Genomic DNA, 18,080 nt, shown 5'->3' with positions numbered 1-18,080 from the left:
ACTCCTGCTATCCGGGGTCCACTTCCCTTGCTTGTCCCCTGTGCAGAGGCTGGCACTGGGGACACCGCTCCCTGCAGGGGAGACCCATGTCTGCAGCTTCAGTGGAACGGGTTGCATCTCAGGCCACCGCACAGTGAGCCTGCCTGGCCCCCACCCCCGAGTCCCCGTCTCCCTTCCCTCCCCCACTTCCCTCGGGGCCTTTCCCACACTCAGCTTTCGCTAAAGGCCACGCCAGTCTGTGCTCCTGCCTTCCCGAGGGAAAGTTTAAAACTTGGTCAGTCAAGATGGTCAGACTACTCACCCTCTTGACACCAGAACCTCCTCAGCATGGGCCTCCTGGTTTCGGCCTGGATGCTATGTTGTAGAGAAGGGTCACATTCCAGAACCCTCCCTCCAGGCACATTCCTGCTGATCACTCAGGGCGGCCCCCTTGCCGGCCTCTCCCCACCCCTCCAGGCCTGATCAGCCATGGGGCGGTTCTGGCCATCCAGCCCTGTGCCCGGCCCTCCCTTCAGTTTTCTCCTGCTCAGCAGAGCGACAGGCAGCCGTTTGGGCCCCCAGGCCCATCCTCACTGAAGCAGCTGCATTCCCACCTCCATCAGCAACTCCCCTCACTTGGTTCCCACTGAGAAAGAACAGAAAAGCTCTTGAGTCCACTCCCAACTCCCAGAAGCAGAGATACTGGAGTGGAGGGAGGTTGGAGGAGATTTCCTGGGCCTCCTCACAGGGGAATTTATTTCTCACTGTGGCTGTCCCAGCTGAACGTGTGGCTGTCCGAGCTGAACACTCCCCAACGCCCCTCCCCATCACATCCTTCAACATCACTGGTTCCTTGCTTCCCTTCTGCCCCCTCCCCAGAGCTGCCCTACAGGATTCTTTTCAGTCTTCAGGGAGCCTCAGCCCTGGCCCGTCCAGATCGCGGGTGCCCGTGATTCTCTCTGTAGCCAAGTCCCCGAGCAGTGAGCAGTGTGTCCCAGGGACCTCCTTCATGGTTGACTTCTTGCAGCCCCCACCCATCACACCGCCTTCGTTTCCCAGCTGGAGGCTGAAGAAGCCACTTAGAGCAGCAGCTGCTGCCTCTTTGACTCAGAATTCCCAGACTCCCTTGCGAGGCAAAGCCAAGGCCTGGGACTGGAGCATCCTCATGTCCTCTTCTTGGACACTATTTCCCTTTCTGGAGCCTGAGTCTTTGCTTAATCGCAGCTGAGCCTCAGCTCTCTGGCCAAGCTTCCTATCCTCTCTTCTTGATGTTCAACCCACCTCCCCTCCCTCCTGGGCGACATTGATGCACCCTCCCCTCCCCCTGCCAGATGACCCTTTGACCCAGGCTCTGAGTTATGGCCTCAGATGCCAACTCCTAGCATGCCCACACTCCGTGGGAACATCATTCCTCATGACTTGAGCAGCTACAACATGGTGGAGGGGCCTGGGGGAGGTCCTTCCAACAGAGCCCCTCCTGCCCCTAAGGCCCCACCTGCGGCTTTCATTCTGTGGGTCTCCAAGAAGGGACTGAGGTCCCCCCACCATCTTTGTCTGTCCTAAGTATCAGGTGCCTCACCTCCGAGTCAGCTCTAGATTTCAGCCATTCCCACCAGTTGTCCCTCCACTGATTTGTTCCAGATATGGGACACCCCTGGGGCCCCTCAGAGGCTTCAACCAGACTGCGTATCTCTGGCTGCATGCTTTCCCCTCATAGCTCTGGTCACCCTGTGATCACTTTGACTCCGAGTCCCTCCACCCATGACGGAGTCTATGTATACACTCCCCCAGCCTGGGCCAAGGTCACCAGGGGCCTGTGCTGGCTGCCGAGAGCCAGCTCCTGCTGAAACCGGTCTTGTGGTTCTGACCTGGGAGAGAGAAACAGCTCTAGGACTTAGGGAAAAGGCAGTCTGGGCCAAGACTCCCCCAGACTCTCCTCATCGGGAGTCCTTTACTTCCATTCCCAGAAAGTCTGCAAGTCCGGGCCACAGGTCAGGCAACCTTTGGGTTCCACCAGAGGTGCCCTGAGGACGGGCCGTGAAGAACGGGGAGTGTGTGGGCCAGGGAAGACAAGACGGTATTTGTCCTGTCTGCATGCAGGATGCTACTGCACTCTGTGGGTCATTTCCCAGCCCGCCCACATCACAGGCGCCCCCCACCCTTGTCACCCCAACCTCAGTCATCATCACTGCTGACTGGGCCTGGCCTCGGGTCTGTGAGGCCCTCGGAACACTCTCAGTTGCTCCTGTCCTGCCACATCGGTCCTTGAGTGCAGGAAGCCTGTCAGGGAGCCCCTCGAGAACATGGCTGGGCAGTCTTCCTCCCGGACCGCCTGCGTCCCGTGCCCCTTGCGTCCCATGCCCCCTGCGTCCCGTGCCGCCTGCGTCCCGTGCCCCCTGCGTCCCGTGCCCCCTGCATCCCATCTGCAGCCGAGCTTTTCCAGATGCCCCAGCCACACCTGGTGGGCCATGCAATGAAGGCGAGAAACTGCAAACCTTAAGAATAGACCAGCCCCCGAGACAAAGGCCCTGGGAAAAGGACGGGCAACCTTTGTACCCTGAGAAGTCAGTCTTTGATGAGCCACGATGTTCCCAGTTTCCACTGAATCCCCTTACCAACTTCCCATAAAGGCTATAACTTTTAGCTGCCAACCCCTGCCCCCAGTGCAAGCCAAATGCTGATTGCTCTGTACCCGCTGGCTGCTGTCTGCTTCCCAAACAAGGCCAGGAGCCTGGCCACTGCTTTTTTTTCCCTTTTCTTTTCTGTATTTTCTTCTTAGTTCTCCCACTCCTGGCAGCTCTGGGGACCTTATTAAGATAATGTAATGTTATTAGCAGGGGCAGCAGAGAGAGAATTTGTCTCAGACCATCAGGTTACCAAGAAGTCTGGGTGGATGGTGCTGGGAAAGCGTTATCCTCTCTGGGAACCTCCATGGAGGCCCAGGACCCCAGGCCCTTTCCTTTCACTCAGGGGAATGAAATCATGACGACTGTCTCTCCTGACCATGAGCTCTCCAAGGTGGAAGGGGAATGCCGATCAAAGCTCAGGTGCACGTGACCTGGGCTGGGTCCCCGGTGCAGGGTAGAGGGATGTGATGGCAGGGGGACAGGGAAGGAGAGAGAGTGTCAGATTTGGGTTGGGGAGTTCTGGCAAGTGGCCCTGAACCAGCAGGTCTTGGCGGTGAGCACCCACTGTACACTCAGTGGTGGGCACCGAGCGGAATATCAAAGCATCTGACAGCTTCTTATCCAAGTAGGTTCCGGTACCATCCGGGCCACGTGCTGAATGGGGTGGAGAGAGCAGGGGGTTGAAGCATGTGCTCCATGAGTTCGTTCCCAGTTTTATGACTCCACGTATCGCCCAGTATCAGGAAAGCTCTGGGCACATCATTGCACCTCTCTTTGCCTCCACTTCCTCACGAGAATGATGGAAATGCCGACTCCACAGGCTGCAGTGAGATAAGCTGGAACGGCCGGGTGCCCAGCAAGGCCCTGACCTGTGCTCACGATTAGTCCTGACGGGAAGGTCCCCGAGCCTGGGTTCCTTCCTGGCATCTGCCAGGGGCCAGTGCTCCTTCTCCGTGAATTTGCTGCCTCCTACATCATCTTGCTGGCAAGGCTCCTAACAAGCCCCAGGAGCCAGGGACGGGGTGGCGGCTCAGCAGGCAGGAGGGGCAACTAGGGGAAACGTCTCTCCTGGTGGCCCTGCCCTGGGGATAACATGCACCGAACATAAAGGCAGCAAAGGCGGCCTCTGAACAAGTGTTTCCATCTGCCAGCAGCACCTGTGCGGTCCAGCCTGGGCCACAGATGGTGCAGACCGGGAGACCGGACCCCCGAGGCCAGGACTTGCTGGGCGGGCACTGCTGGCACGTGGGGCCACGGCAGGGCAGGAGAAGATGATGCTGACACATTGTCCTCTGTTGCTCCCTCCTTGTCCCTCGGGTGACCTGCCTTGGGGTGCAGTGTTCAGGTGCTCTGGAAGGGCAGGACAAAGGAGGAGACCTGGGTGGAGAGGGAAGAGTTTAGGAAGGACTGCCCTTGAGTTTGACCTTGAAGGATCAGGGAGATAGGAAGTGGTAGACATTTCAGGCAGGGCAGTTTGCAAGAGTAAAGTCAGAGATGAAGGACATGGGTGCAGGGAAGAGGAGGGCTGGGATGGGGGGCTCAGGGCTGGGAAGAAAGGGGCACGCATGCTGGCATCTAGGCTTGGACATCTGGTGGGAATCTAAGGATGGAGAATGATGTCCACAAACACAAGATACACAGAGAAGGGGAAGGAGCCAGAGTTTGCCAGGATCCATTCCATAATATGGCAGTCTCCACACCAGGGGCTGGCAGTCCAGCTCATGCCGACAGAAGTTCTAAGATGCAAAGCTGATCAGAGCATGGCCTGCTAGGGGAACAGCATGCCCCTGTTGTGTGTGGGTGCAGCACTATGAGGAGGGACGGGGACTGGCAAAGGAGATGGGGTGACTATTTACCTCCAGCTTTATTGAGATATATTTGCCTCAAAACATTGTGTAAGTTTAAGGTTTACAATGGCGGTGATTGGATATGCATATATATGGTGAAATGATTACCGCCATCAGGTTAGTTAACATGCCCATCACCTCGCTTAATTACCTTGTGTGTGTGTGTGTGTGTGTGATGAGAACATTTAAGATCTACTGTCTTAGCAACTTCCAAGTACACAATACACTGTTGTTAACTATAGTCACCCGGGGTTCCCAGAACTTACTCGTCTTATAGGTGGAAAGGGTGAACTTATAAGGAGACTTGAAAACCATGCTAAGGGGTGGGTTAGTACATAGGCCATGGGACAGGAAGGGCCTCTGAAGATTTTAATGGGGATCACTGGATCCCTAGTCCTGAAACAGTGGGACTGAGAGCGCAGGTCCTGAGAGTCTGGAACATTCCAAATTTATTCATGCTTAAAGAAGCAAGGATAGAAGAGCCACAGCATATGAAACTGACCTTGGCCAGAAAGAGATTCACTATTAGCCCATTACCCAGATGCAAACACTCTCAGAACACCAAAGGTGGAAATGGTCCAGCCTCCCTTTCCTGACTCCAAGGTCAGGAAACTGAAGCCCAGGGCAGCCCAGGACCTGGTCCAGGTCTTGGAGTGTGCCCGAGCCCGGGCGCAGCTCGGCCAGTGCACATGCGCGTTGTAGCCACAGAGAAGGTCATTACAGAAATAAGGAGGCTGCCCAACCTTAGAAAGTCATTGCCTCCCCGGGAATGTGCTGGATCAGATCAGTATTTTCAAGGTCCCGGGAAGCGCGCTGCAAATGATGCAGGTTACCCGGCCCGCTGACTCAGGCTGTGAATTAGGACGTGTTAACGTGCTCCTGATAGACGAGATGCTCTCTAAATGTTTTTGCAGAACTAACTTATGAGCTTTGTCCACCCCCTACCCACCCCCCACCCCCACTCCCATGAAGCCTCTACTGGGGACAGCGGTTCCTGCCCGGGCTGAGCTGCTCCCACAACCTGGCCCCTCTCCTGGCCCCAGAGACAGCAGGCTGGCTGCCGATGCCCTGCTTTGATTGTTCAAGCTGGATTTTAGGAGGCAGCTCCCACAGGCCTCCGGCTGGGAGCACCCAGCATGAAAGTCCTTGGAACAGCGCGCAGACAAACCACGCCCAGATAGCCCTCCAGGACCCCCTGCCTCTCACTAGCTGATAATCTTTGGGAAGGCAGCTTGATGTCTCTGAGCCCCTAGCTCTTCCTCCATCCAAGTGAGGAAATTATTCCTGGTCTGTTGAACCAAGCTCGTGCCAACCCAGATTCTCTCATCAGCCCTGGAAAATAGGACCTGATGTCTAGTCCTAGGTTCAACTCCGCACAGAGAGGTTGAGTAACTTGCCTAAAGGTCACCCAGCAAGTTAGTGGGGAGGCGGGGCCTGCAGCTGGAGCAGAGGCTCCCACACCCGGCATGGGGCCCCTCTCCTGCACTATAACTTGCCTGTGAATGACGACCTTCCAGGGTCACTGAAATGGTGTATTCCCCTGCCCATAGCAGCTGCTCAATAAGAGGAAGTTATAAGCGCCTTCTCATCCCCTCTTGCACACTCGGGCCAATCGCCACTGAAACGTGCTTTATTTTAGATGCCCTAATGAAAAGCTTGGGAGCAGCAGTGCATATTTAAAGGAGCCCCTCCACCCTGGAAGCTTTACCGTTTGCACTCTCTCCATTATTTGAGGGTGACCCTCAGGATCGATTCTATTCCATGTGTGTAATAGTGATTTTTGAAAAATCAACCTTCTAAGGTTGTGGTGAGGATTAAATGCGATGACGTAGTTAAAGCCCCACCCCGACGTTTTTACACAGGTCACAGTGCGGTGGTGAGGAAAGACGACCCGGCTGTTCTCGGCCCGGCTCTGCCATTGCCCTCTGGGCGGCTTTGAGTTCCCCTCCCTGGGCCTCAGTTTGCCCACTAGCCAGATGAAGGATGAACCTAGGCCCGTGGTTCTTGGACTAGCGGCAGCAGCAGCACCTGACAACTTGTCCAAAATGCAAATTCCCGGCTCTCTTCCCCACAGACCTACTGACTCGGGCTGTCTGGGAGTGGAGCCCAGTATCTTTCATCAAACCCTGATAGTGGTTCTGATAATGGTCAACGCGTATGAGATCCACTGGCCTGGATGCTCCCCAAGGCCCCTTCCTGCTCACAGATCCAATCACCTGCGTGAAATGTGGGTTACAGATACCATAAGAGCAGCATGCTGGTGGGAGAAAGGAGCATGCGATGTCACAGCAGGGTCCCGTGCAGCCTGGGGGCAGCTGGTGGGTTGTGGGAAGGGCAGGGACAAGGAGATGTGGGAGAGGGGAGGGCCTGGTGTGTGGAGGACAGCAGCAGCATTCCCTGTCTCCTCCCTGCCCACCCCACTCTCCACCCGCACCTCCCAGTGCCCTCCAGCCTTCCAGTGAGCACAGGCGGGAGGGGCCGATCTGCCCTCTCCGGTCCTTCTCCCTGCACCCTGCCAGCATTCACATGAATGTCCTTTTCTCTCCTGGCCTGCCCCTGGGGAGCTAGTTGGAAAACGAGAGCCAGTGAGCCCTCTAGCGGCCAGGAGACACCACGCGACCAAGACCCGCTCCTGCTGTCCTGGGGTTGAGTGTGGTTTAAATCTGGCCATTTTAGGGCGGATGCCTGCGATCCACATCTGCTCCAACCTCAAACCTCAGCCAAAAATTACAGGCAGACGCTCCACCCAAGCCACACCTGCAGGGAGGAGGTGGGAGGCTGGACACAGCTTTCTGGCCTACTGGGTCTAGTCAAGGAAGCCTGCAGAAGGATCCTGAAAGTTCTTGAAGCCCAACTGACTCTCTCAGAGTGGAGGCTGAAAGGTTCCTTTAGCGGATTTAGGCAGTGTTTGGTGTTTACGAAAACAACCCTGTGGTGTCAGTTTTCCTCTCAAGACCACCAGGAGGTGTGCCCAACCTAGCTCAACACAAACCCAAATTCTCACCATCAGCCCTGAACAACGGGAATTAATATCTAGTCCTAGGTTCAGGTCTGTGCAGAGAGGTTAAGTAACTCTGCTAAGGTCACCCAGCACGTTAGCGGTGGGTCTGCAGCTGGAGCAGGGGCTCCCACCGCCCCCTGCTGGGAGCCACACCCCCTACATCATACTTTGCCTCTGATAATACCGCTTAAACCCTGAAAAGCTCTGCCCTAGATTAGGCTGCGTTCTTGTTGCACCTGGCTCTTTTGTAAACCCTGGAATTGTCTGCAGACAAAGAGGAGAGCCCAGGGCTGGGGAAAGGAAACCCCAGCGCAGGAGGCTTGAACAAGGTGTGCCTGGTCCCTGTAGCCTCGCAGATTAGTGCTGAGGACAGACGGATCTCAACAGCCCAGGGGCTGGAATGGGACCAGGACCTCCAAGCAAAAGCACGAGGTGAACCCCTAAGAAAGCAGACATGAGATGAAGGTGCAATCCAGTATCAGAAGTGGGTGCCCCATTGGAGGACATGGAAGACCGCCGACTTTCAGGGGCATGTGTCCCCCACAAGTCTATTTCCAGTGAGACAGGCCCTGACCGAGTGGGCACTTCATTCCTCTGAGCTTATGTGTAAAAGAAGTTCTGGGGTGACTGTGGCTTTCCAGGACCCAGCTCCTGCTCCACTCTCTAATCCAGGCGAGAAGCCACACCTGTTTGGGGTGGCACAGTAGTTGAAGGTAAGTCTTAGCTGGGGTCCCGTTCCTGGGATTGTCGCCATGGTAGTAGGGAGCCTTAGAGGGTTCTGGAGGAAGGGGAGCAGAGAGTTAGGCGTGCCCCCTGGGGTTCCGGGCAGGAACTGACTCAGACTCTGCGTTGCAGGCAGGACAAGCTGAAGATCCACATGAGGAAGCACACGGGGGAACGGCCCTACCTGTGCATCCACTGCAACGCCAAGTTCGTGCACAACTACGACCTCAAGAACCACATGCGCATCCACACGGGCGTGCGGCCCTACCAGTGCGAGTTCTGCTACAAGAGCTTCACGCGCTCCGACCACCTGCACCGGCACATCAAGCGCCAGAGCTGCCGCATGGCCCGGCCCCGGCGCGGCCGCAAGCCGGCCGCCTGGAGGGCCGCCAGCCTGCTCTTCGGGCCCGGCGGCCCGGCCCCCGACAAGGCGGCCTTCGCGGTGATGCCGCCGGCGCTGGGCGAGGTGGGCGGCCACCTGGGCGGGGCGGCCGTGTGCCTCCCGGGCCCCAGCCCCGCCAAGCACTTCCTGGCGGCGCCCAAGGGCGCGCTGAGCCTGCAGGAGCTGGAGCGGCAGTTCGAGGAGACGCAGATGAAGCTGTTCGGGCGCGCGCAGCTCGAGGCCGAGAGGGACGCGGGGGGCCTCTTGGCCTTCGCGCTGGCCGAGAACGTGGCCGCCGCGCGGCCCTACTTCCCGCTGCCCGACCCCTGGGCCGCGGGCCTGGCCGGCCTCCCCGGGCTGGCCGGCCTCAACCACGTGGCCTCCATGTCTGAAGCCAACAACTAGGCTGGTCCTTGTCAACCCCGGTCCTGATTCCCTGCCCCCCTTTCTCCTCCCAGGCCCACCTGCCCCATCCGATGGGTCTGAACTTTTTATTTCAGAATCACAAAGGAAAAAGGAAACAATCCAGCAGCCATGGAATTTTCTGGGCCTCCTGAGGCAGCTGCCTCCCCTCTGCTGGTGTCTGAGATAGGCATCTCCCAATGGGCCTGGCCTCTCCCTGGCTGTCTCTCTGTTCTCACAGAAGCTCGCAGGGGCCAGTGCCACAGCCGAGGCCCCCAGCTGGGTGCCCAGGAGCACTTTGGAGCTGTGGGGGGTAGATGGAGGGTGGTGGCTTGGCCAGAGGCCGACCGGGTGGAGCAGGGATGAAGGTAGGGTCCTGAGGAACACACCCCGTGAGCCCTGCCGCTTTGCGGTGGAGTCCCTGCTGACACTGCTCTGATGGGCCACTTTTCCAGTCTTCAGCAGCCCTGGGATCCTGGGGGGATATGCCCTGTTGGCAGGGAGGCCTCCTGGAGTCAGGAATGAGGCCCGAGTCTCCTGGAGTCCAGGCCTACTTTTCCATCACTGTCGTGCGATCTCTGACAGATGAGCCCTCCGTACCCCAGCTTCACCCTGCTGTGGAAGGGGGCCGCTAATTTCATTGCCTTGCTCCCCTCCCCCGATACACACACACACACACACACACACACACACACACACACCCCCATCCCTCCAGAGAGAGGCCTTGAGAGAGTAGGAGCTTTGCATTCCTAACATCCCGGGTGTCACGTCTTACTGCGTTTAGTTTTGTCACATCCACAGGTGAGGAATGTGGCCACACTAGGCAGGGGTGGCAGAGGGAGAGGGTTGGGGTGCGGCTTGTCCACAGCCCCCAGGCAGCTTTGGGGAACTGCAAATCCTACCCTCCTCGCGCCACTATGCGCATCTGCGGACAGCCACTTAGCATCCCCCCCAGCCCCCCTCTCCGTGCTCCCTGCAATGCCTTAAGGAGTCTTTCAGGACTCCTGGGGCCAGTGTAGAAGGGAGGGGGGCCACCTCTTAACTCCTGGCAACTGCCTCCCTCCACCTGATTCCTGGAAACAAACAAAACACCCAGTTACCCAGGTGGATGTTTGCTTTTCAGTTGTGGGCTTCTCGGGGCTTTGGCTTCGCTGTGTTTGAACAGCCCCTCAACCCCTCCCTGCTCCCCTGGGGAGGGATCCGGGTGCCCGGTGTGGGGAGTCAGAGCCTCGGCTCAGCATGAGTTGGAGGGCTCTGTGAGCGTGGTCTGTCCACAGCCTCTCCCCGGCTCTCCAGTTTGTAGGAGGTCCTGAGAAGGAAGATAGCTCTGCTGGCCCAGTGCCTTCCTGATCTTCTCTCCCTTTTCCTGCTTTTCCCTCCCTTTTCTTGCTGAATTTGCTTTTGTATCTCAGTGGCCCAGAAGGGAGGAGCATTCCTCTGCACGGATGGCCCGGGGCTGGTGTCCCAAGCCCAGGAGCTGTGGGCACAAGGGACTTGGGCTCTTCCTACGGCCTTGGCTTCTCCCCAAGCAAACACAAACAACAAAAAGGCCAGAGAAGACCACAGACTCCGTCACTGTCCCAGCTCCCCTCAAAGAGACCCCTGACTCCACACACCGCCAGCTGCCATCTCAGCCCGAGGGCACTGCTGCTGGCACCCTCCCTGGCACCCTCCTGTCCTCAGACATCATCCGCCCGGGCAGTAGCCTCTCCGCTCCCCGTCTCCATCTCTGACACTCGCTTCTGGGACCCACCAGCCAACATACCCGTGTCCCCACTCCCCGTCACCAAGGGAGTGGGGCTGACCCAAACTTCAAAAGAAAACAAGGAAAAACGAACAAATTAGAATCCAGTGGTGTTGGGGCTTTTGGTTTTTATTTTGTAAAGGTAATGACTTCTTATAAACTCAATTTTTCAGACGACTGGTTAGTTCTTTTTGTTTTCTCTTGGCTGCAGTTTGGAGTTGTATATTGTAAAATATCCAAAGATGTCGAGTACTGTATGATCAAGAACTTGAAGCAAATGGGTCATGGGGATAGGGGTGGTTGTGTTTTGTTTTATTTCCTTTTTTTTTTTTTTCGAATGTTTCGATTTCCCTGTCTGTCTGTGGGAGAACTTGGGAATTTTTTCTATTTATAAGTCTTTTTTTATGTGATTGCTTTATGTAAAATGACACTCAACAAAGTTTGCCTTAGTGATTCAAGGGACAATCTTCCATAACTTTGGTCGCACGCCGCATCCCGCCGAGAAGAACTCTCAGCTAATTTTCTGGCTTATTTATTAAACAGGATTAATTGACTTGATTACGCTACATTGAGAGTTGCACTTCTGTGAGAGGTGATGGCACCAAGACAGCCTGCAGACATTCGTGGCTTAAGATTTTGACAGTTGGGTGTCACAAACTTATAAAAATGTCAGATGCCTTTGTAGAAAACACAAACCTTTGACCCTTATTTAATAATGTCAAAAGGAAGCCACACTTACTCAACTTCCCGGTTAAGGCTGATCCCCCTTCCCGTTCTTATTGCAAGTGTCAGTGGCTGGTCACTTGGTGGGGAGGCCAGAACTCAGATCTTTCATGGTCCTCTACATTTTTAATTTGTGAGTCTCTGCTTGATCATAAGCTTCTGGGCATCTGTGACCCTGAGCGCAAGAGGTGTGTGTGTGTGTGTATGTGTGTGTGTGTGTGTGTGTGTTCACATGTGCAGGTACAGCTGGTGGTGTGTGAGCAAGGGAGACTTGAAGGGTTGCTGGCTGTTTGAACACATCAGTCCTCCTCTATCTGGACATGGAGTCCCGGGCAGCCTCTCACCAGCCTGGCTGTCATCTCTGCCTTGGTTTTTTTTTTTTTTTTTTGAGTATAAGGTTCTTTTTTAAAAAATATATATATTTTTTATTGAAGTAGAGTCAGTTTACAAGGTTGCGTCCGTTTCTGGTGTACAGCACAGAGCTTCAGTCATATGGGAACATACATATATTCGTTTTCATATTCTTTTTCCCCGTAAGTTACTACAACATACTGACTATAGTTCCCTGTGCATCTCCGCCTTCTTCCTTTCATTCCCTAAAGCTGGACTTCTCTTCCTTGTTCACCTCTTTCCTGGACGGGGAGTGATGGGCCATGAAAGAGGAAAGGAAACTTCCTGCTGTCATTGAACAGGATCTACTCTGCTCAGGACCCAGAGCACTGACTCTTTGAATAAAATTGGTCTTTGAACTGAAGTTTTCTGTATGACCAAGGGCTAACCCAAATCCCCTAACACAGATTTCTGTGTTCAGATGTCCTGCCTTGCCACCAGGAACACTCTTATAAACCCAGTGCAGCATTTCTGGGAAAAGAACAGATTTGGGTTTCAAATCCAAACTCCAAGCTCCGTGTCCGCAGGCTAACTGATTCTCTTACCTTGGTCCTCAGCAGCCTCACTTTAATAGCAAAGGAGATTGAGTTTCTCCAAGAAACTCAGAAACCCAGAGCCTCTCCAAGTTTTCTGTCCAAATACCCTCAGCAGAGGGGGCGGGCCAGTCGGGAGGCTGGAAACTGAATTCTAAAGAAACAGCCTGAAGCAGCTTCCCCATAGTGTGAAACTCCTCTGAAGTCTCATGTTATGGCTTTGAAATTGATGCTTCTACATTGTTACATAACATGTGTATGTTTGTCTTAATATAAAAATCATCTTGAGCATCACCTGCCTTTTCCCCCGTTATCTTCTGGGAAAGTCACAGTGTCCCTCGGCCCCCCTGCAGCTTTGAGCGGCCCAGGCTCATGGCTGGTGGGGGGCTTGGGGGTGAGCGTGGCCCACCATGAGGACTGAGGCCAGCTTCTCATCAAGAGTCCACTCAGCTTGGGCCTCCTAGGGTAACTGAGTCCTCATTCTGGGGGCCAGAGGTGACCATGGGGAAGGGGTAGGGACCTGGGCCCACAGGCCCCAACCTCAGGGGCTCCTGAGCACCTCATGTGAGTGAAGCCTCCGCTGGTCCCAGTATTCCATGGGGCCAAGCAGGGTATGACCTGCTCCCCATGGAATGTGCTAAGGGAGACCCCAATGTGCTAAGGGAGTTGGGGTGCTGACAGCAAAGAGATCTGCAGCAGAGGGGGAGGGAAAGGAAGGATGAGGCCATTGAGGACAGGCCAAAGCAGGTGCAGGGAGGCAGGGCATAGCTCAGTGGGAGAGGCTGTGCTTAGCATGCACAGGTCCTGGGTTCAATCCCCAGTGCTTCTGTTAAAATAAATAAATAAGTAACCATAACTCTGCCCACCCCCCAAGGGAAACAAATGAAAAGAAGCCTGGAGAAGAAGGCTTAAGGAATACATTAGAACAGGCTTTGGAACTTCAAAAGTTCTGTCAGGTAGATGAAGGATCTTACCAAAAGTTTGGCCAACTCAAACCAATAGGAGAGAGATTCCAGGAGCAGCTGGATAATAACTTCCTAACATTTGGAGTTGTTGAAAAGAAGAATGAGGTCCCTTGCAAGGGAGTGAGCTCTCCGTCATTGGAGGGGTTTAACTTCATCTTTCAAGAATGAGGAGATTCCTAGGGGGAGGGTATAGCTCAGTGGTAGAGCACGTGTCCAGCAGGCACAAGGTCCTGGGTTCAGTCCCTGGTACCTCCATTAAAAATTAATTAATAAAAAGCTAATTTCTTCTCCCTCCAAAAAATAAAATAATAAATAAATAAATAAATTTTTTTAAAGAATAAGATTTCTTTCATGAATGGAGAACTTTCTAGATGGCCCAACCCTTGGGTCACTTCCATCTGATTTGTGAAAAACAGAATATATATCCTCCTCCAACTGTGGAGGAGGGGCTGTGCCAGGCAGAGCGGGTGACAAGTGCAAAAGATGCATTGGGACAAATTCACAAAACTCAACTTGGTGGCTCATGGCTGCCTGCCACGCCCCAGCCCCCCACGCAGTGACCTACTTGGGGTCAGAGAAACAGGACTCTGTGTAGAAAAGGCTGTGACTTATTTTGAGCCCCCGGATATGTGACAGGAGAACAGGAAGCAAGACCGTCTCTCATCTCAGGCCTCCATCTGAGCCCAGGGCCTGCCCTTCCCGATGGGAGCAAAGGTCCCCACTGGCAGGGCTGCCGGGATCCGTGTCACGTCCTGCCCCCCTCTTCCCAGACCCCATCCTCCTCTTCTGGGACCTCGCCAGCTCTTCCTGCCTGAGGCTCCTCCAAGCAGTTCCAGAAACGGGCACAACCGGGTGTTTCCCTTGCAGGCTCTTTCCCTTCTGAGAGCCCGGTGTGGTTAGGGCTTCTTAAGGGAAAGCAAGAGAGCTGGACAGGGAGGCCTCCTGGGCCAGTTCCCCTCATCTGTCACTCAGCCAGAGTGGAGAAGTCACGCAGAGGCTCAGGGGCCCCCCAGGGACCCAGGATAAATTCTAGAATCAAGGATGTTTGCATCCAGTGGTCCCAACCCCACCAGCCCCCTAGTGCCCCCTCTCTTCTTCTCCTGCTGCCCCTCCCCCCCCACTGCCCTCCAGAATGTGGGCACCCTCTCCACTCCCTGCCTCCCACTGTCCAAACCCTGATAGGAGCCACCACCGGGAAACACGACTCACAGGCGCCCTCTCCCGGCCTCTGCAGCCCCTGCTCCTCGCTCAAGAAAGGCCCCAGCAAAGTGATGTCAGGCCCCAGGTAGCCCACAAGGGTGGCTGATTTGGACAGATAGTCCTGCAATCAGACCCTCCCTTTTCTCCCCTCCCTGCTTCGGGCACCGGAGGGGAAGAAGGTGCGGGAAGCAACCCAACAGCCTTTTCTCTCCATTCAGGTTTGAAGCCCAGAGGACTGAGTCAAACATTTCCAGCAATTGATGGGGAGAGAATTCCCTGTGGAGGTCCTGCTCATTTCTCCCTCCTTGCCACACCCTGGGTGGGGGGGGCTGCGTCCTGGAGAGGCAGCCTCACATGGCCTAACCAAAAACTGTGGGTCTGGAAATGGTCTGACAAATAAGGACAAGACATCTCAAACCTGGACAATCCTGGAAAGCCTCAAAAGCGATCACTTTATCTACAGCCAGACATGCACGCGCGCGCGCGTGCGCACACACACACACACACACACACACACACACGGTCATCAGACAGATGATACACAGGCTGATGTCATCCCTCCTTGTAACAATGGGAGATACGGCTGCGCATGAACGAGACACAGTAAAGCCGTTTTCCCCACAAGTTTCCCTGCTGGAATATTTACACCACACACTCTCTTTTCCATCCTTGTGTTTCCTCTATTTGACCATGAACTCTGACCCTGACAACCAGAAAGAATAAACAAACAGATTTCTGGAATAAGGAAGGAAGACGACGTGAATCAGACCCCTTTCCCGTGTTCCTCTAAAAATGAATAAATTACTCACAAACCCTCTGAGTAAGGTAAGTCTTCACGCCCCTTGGAGATTCTAACTTCCATCAGTTAGCTGGCTCCAGCCTGAGTATCAGTTGTGCTTCCTCATCAAACACCAGGTAGCTTAAGCAGAAAAGGCAATTATTAAAGGAAATTAAGTCCTTAATAAAATCTCCTCAAGGGCCAAAGAGTCAACCTGGCAGAGTCACCAAGCCCAGTCGTGCAGGTTGCACACTGCACAACACTGCATTTGAAGGGGCACCACTCACACCCTAGACTAAAGTTTGGATATTCTAACATGTACTAGATTTGATATCATAGCAATTTCCCAGCAGATGGCAGTAAAGTGTCTAGAAGGTAGCACACAAGGGTGGCTGATTTGGACAGATAGTCTTGCAATAACACCCTCCCTTTTCTCCCCTCTTTCCTAGTTTGCACAAAGTCCATGGCCTCTAAGCCAGGCATCTAGAAACAACTCCAAGCCGCACTGTAGCCGATGGCTCCAGCAGAGCTTTAATTGCTGCTGCTGTGATAGGAACAGACCCCACAGCTCACCCCGTTAACACCAGGCCTAGGACCCTGGGACTCTGCCCCATGGCTCAGTCTTCACCCCCATCCTCCCCAGAAGACAGATTGCCATGTCTGGCCCTCTTCCGGTCACTCTAGTGCTGGTACGTGCGATGGGAAGGGCGCAGGCCCCGTGCCTCGGCCTCACTGCGGGCCTCACTGGAGATGTAAGCGGCTGGCTTCCACCTGGAGGAGGAAGGATTCATGATGCAAATTCACCAAACGGAGGAAGGGTTTCAGTAATGTTGGGTGGCCTCGACACATGTCACATATCCGCGCAGTATTTTGCAGAGGAGGGACCCAAAGCTCAAAGTGGCAAAACAGTGGAGACAAGGCTATCGGAAGCGGGGCTGGAACTGGCTGCTGCACCCGACTGTCCCCTTAGAGGCTGAAGCCAGAAAGAAGCAAGGACCACCAGGAGCAGAAGTCTGCTTACACGGAGCTCATACTGGCAGTTTGTCCCGACACCTCAGCCCCCTAGAGCTCTGGTTAACATCTCTCACAGTGACACCCTCCCCGAGCTGCCTTCCCAAGCAGGAAGCTTCATCTGCAAGGCGTGTCTTCGTCCCCCTACTCCCCTGCAGCAGATAGCGCCATCTCGGCTTTCTCATTATACCCGGGGATGCAGAACTTTAACCCTCACTTCTCTGCTATTTCACTGAGATGCATCCTCCAGGCTGAGCCTCCCTCCTCAAAATAGGTTTCCCTAATTTAACCCACACAGCAGAGCCCGAATGTGTGTTTTAATGAAAATGGGTTTTTTCATTTCAGAGCCACACTCTGAAATGCAAAAGGACTTTTTCACTTTCCAATAGCTGGGACGTCCCCACCTAGGTGGGCCTTTGGGGGAGAGAGGGGCGATTCGCTAATCGGGCCTGTACGGACACCCCGGGGGGTACGGGGCTCACTACCTTGCTTCCTCCTCCAGAGGGAGCTCCTGGTGTCCAGAAGGGATTCAGAAGACTCCCAGTCTGCACTTAGGCCTGGCCCTCTGTCGAGGGGAGGGGGTGTTGCTAAGAAACTTGCTCAGCTTTGTTTCTTGGTTCATAGAAAGGAAGTGATAACCTCTACTTGAAGGGGTCCGGTGGGGCCAGAGGGGGCGTGGGGAGCACCAGCCTCACCTGCCACTGAGCAGGGGCGCTCCATCAAGGTTGGTTTCCCGCCTTCCTTCTTCTGTGATCCAATAACATTGAACATAATTGTGCTTATTTATCTTTCCTTACCTGTTTCTTTTTGCTTTTCTTTTATTCTCCAAATGGAAAAGGAAGGAAGGAGGGAGGGAAGGGAAAAGGAAGGAGGGAGGGAAGGGAAAAGGAAGGAGGGAAGAGGGGTGGGGAGGAGGGAGGGGAGGAGCAGAGCTGCACACATTACTTATCCCAGTGATGATCTGAGCTGTTGTTCTGGGTAATCAGATAAGGACGGTTAATCTGTTACTGGTTCCTGTGGGAAAGCTGGGAGAAGGAAGTGACTAGGACATCCTCTGTAAGTCAGAATGACGAGCTGGTCATTTCTCAGGGTTTGCCTGGCGTGCAGAGCTGTTGGAAGACACCCAGGGAGACCCACTCAACTGCACACCCGTGATGACATGTGGCTGGGGCTCCTGTCCAGATGCTGCCCGATCGCAGCCCAGACTCCCCCCGGCTCCCAGGGCACAAGCAGGACCACTCTGGGGCTGACAGCGTCTGGCGCACTGTGTTGGGCCCCCGAACTCGACCCCAGCTGGTACATCTAAGAATATGCAGATGAATGAGGAGGCAAAAGCCACCCACAGGGGGGCGGCAGGGAGCTCCCTCAGCATCCAAGCTTCCACTTCGGGGAAGTGAGAACCCTGGGGTCATTTTGATTGAAGGCGCAGTTTTAAAACACCTACACAAAGGAAGTAAAGTCACAAGATTTATTACTTACAAATCCCAGAAACAGGGAGTTGAGGGGAATGAGCAAGAGGGAAGGGCAGTCCTCCGTCCCGGGTCATGAGCAAGCAGCACACGGACAGCGGGGCAGCCAGCACTCAGTATTTAGAAGGTGGTTAGGGCAGAGGTCGCTAACTTTTCACGACCTTGACTCTAACCCCAGGAAAAGCGAAGCGGGAAATCTGGCGGGGATCCTAAATTGAGGTCCTTATCTAAATGCCCAGACTCTGGGTGTGAGCAGGGTTGTCGAGCTATGAAATGCCTAGGCAGCAACTCAGAAGAGCCGCGTTC

The 18,080-nt window shown here is 54.6% G+C and overlaps 1 protein-coding gene across 4 annotated transcripts in view; it reads left to right on the top strand.

Annotated features, from left to right (window-relative positions):
* Positions 1 to 11,263, top strand: part of ZBTB7C (zinc finger and BTB domain containing 7C) — a 314,604-nt gene extending 303,341 nt beyond the window's left edge. For all 4 annotated transcript variants that reach the window (XM_072952317.1, XM_072952318.1, XM_072952319.1 and 1 more), the window contains one exon: positions 8,310 to 11,263. In XM_072952317.1, the coding sequence (XP_072808418.1) occupies positions 8,310 to 8,964 (655 nt within the window). In that variant the 3' untranslated portion in view covers positions 8,965 to 11,263. The remainder of the gene's footprint in view (positions 1 to 8,309) is intronic.
* The last annotated feature ends 6,817 nt before the right edge of the window (positions 11,264 to 18,080 follow it).

Source organism: Vicugna pacos, chromosome 30 (assembly GCF_048564905.1).
Source record: "Vicugna pacos chromosome 30, VicPac4, whole genome shotgun sequence".
Classification (NCBI taxonomy): Eukaryota; Metazoa; Chordata; class Mammalia; order Artiodactyla; family Camelidae; genus Vicugna; species Vicugna pacos.
The sequence above is the reverse complement of the archived record's forward strand: the minus strand, read 5'-3'. Positions and strand labels throughout refer to the sequence as shown.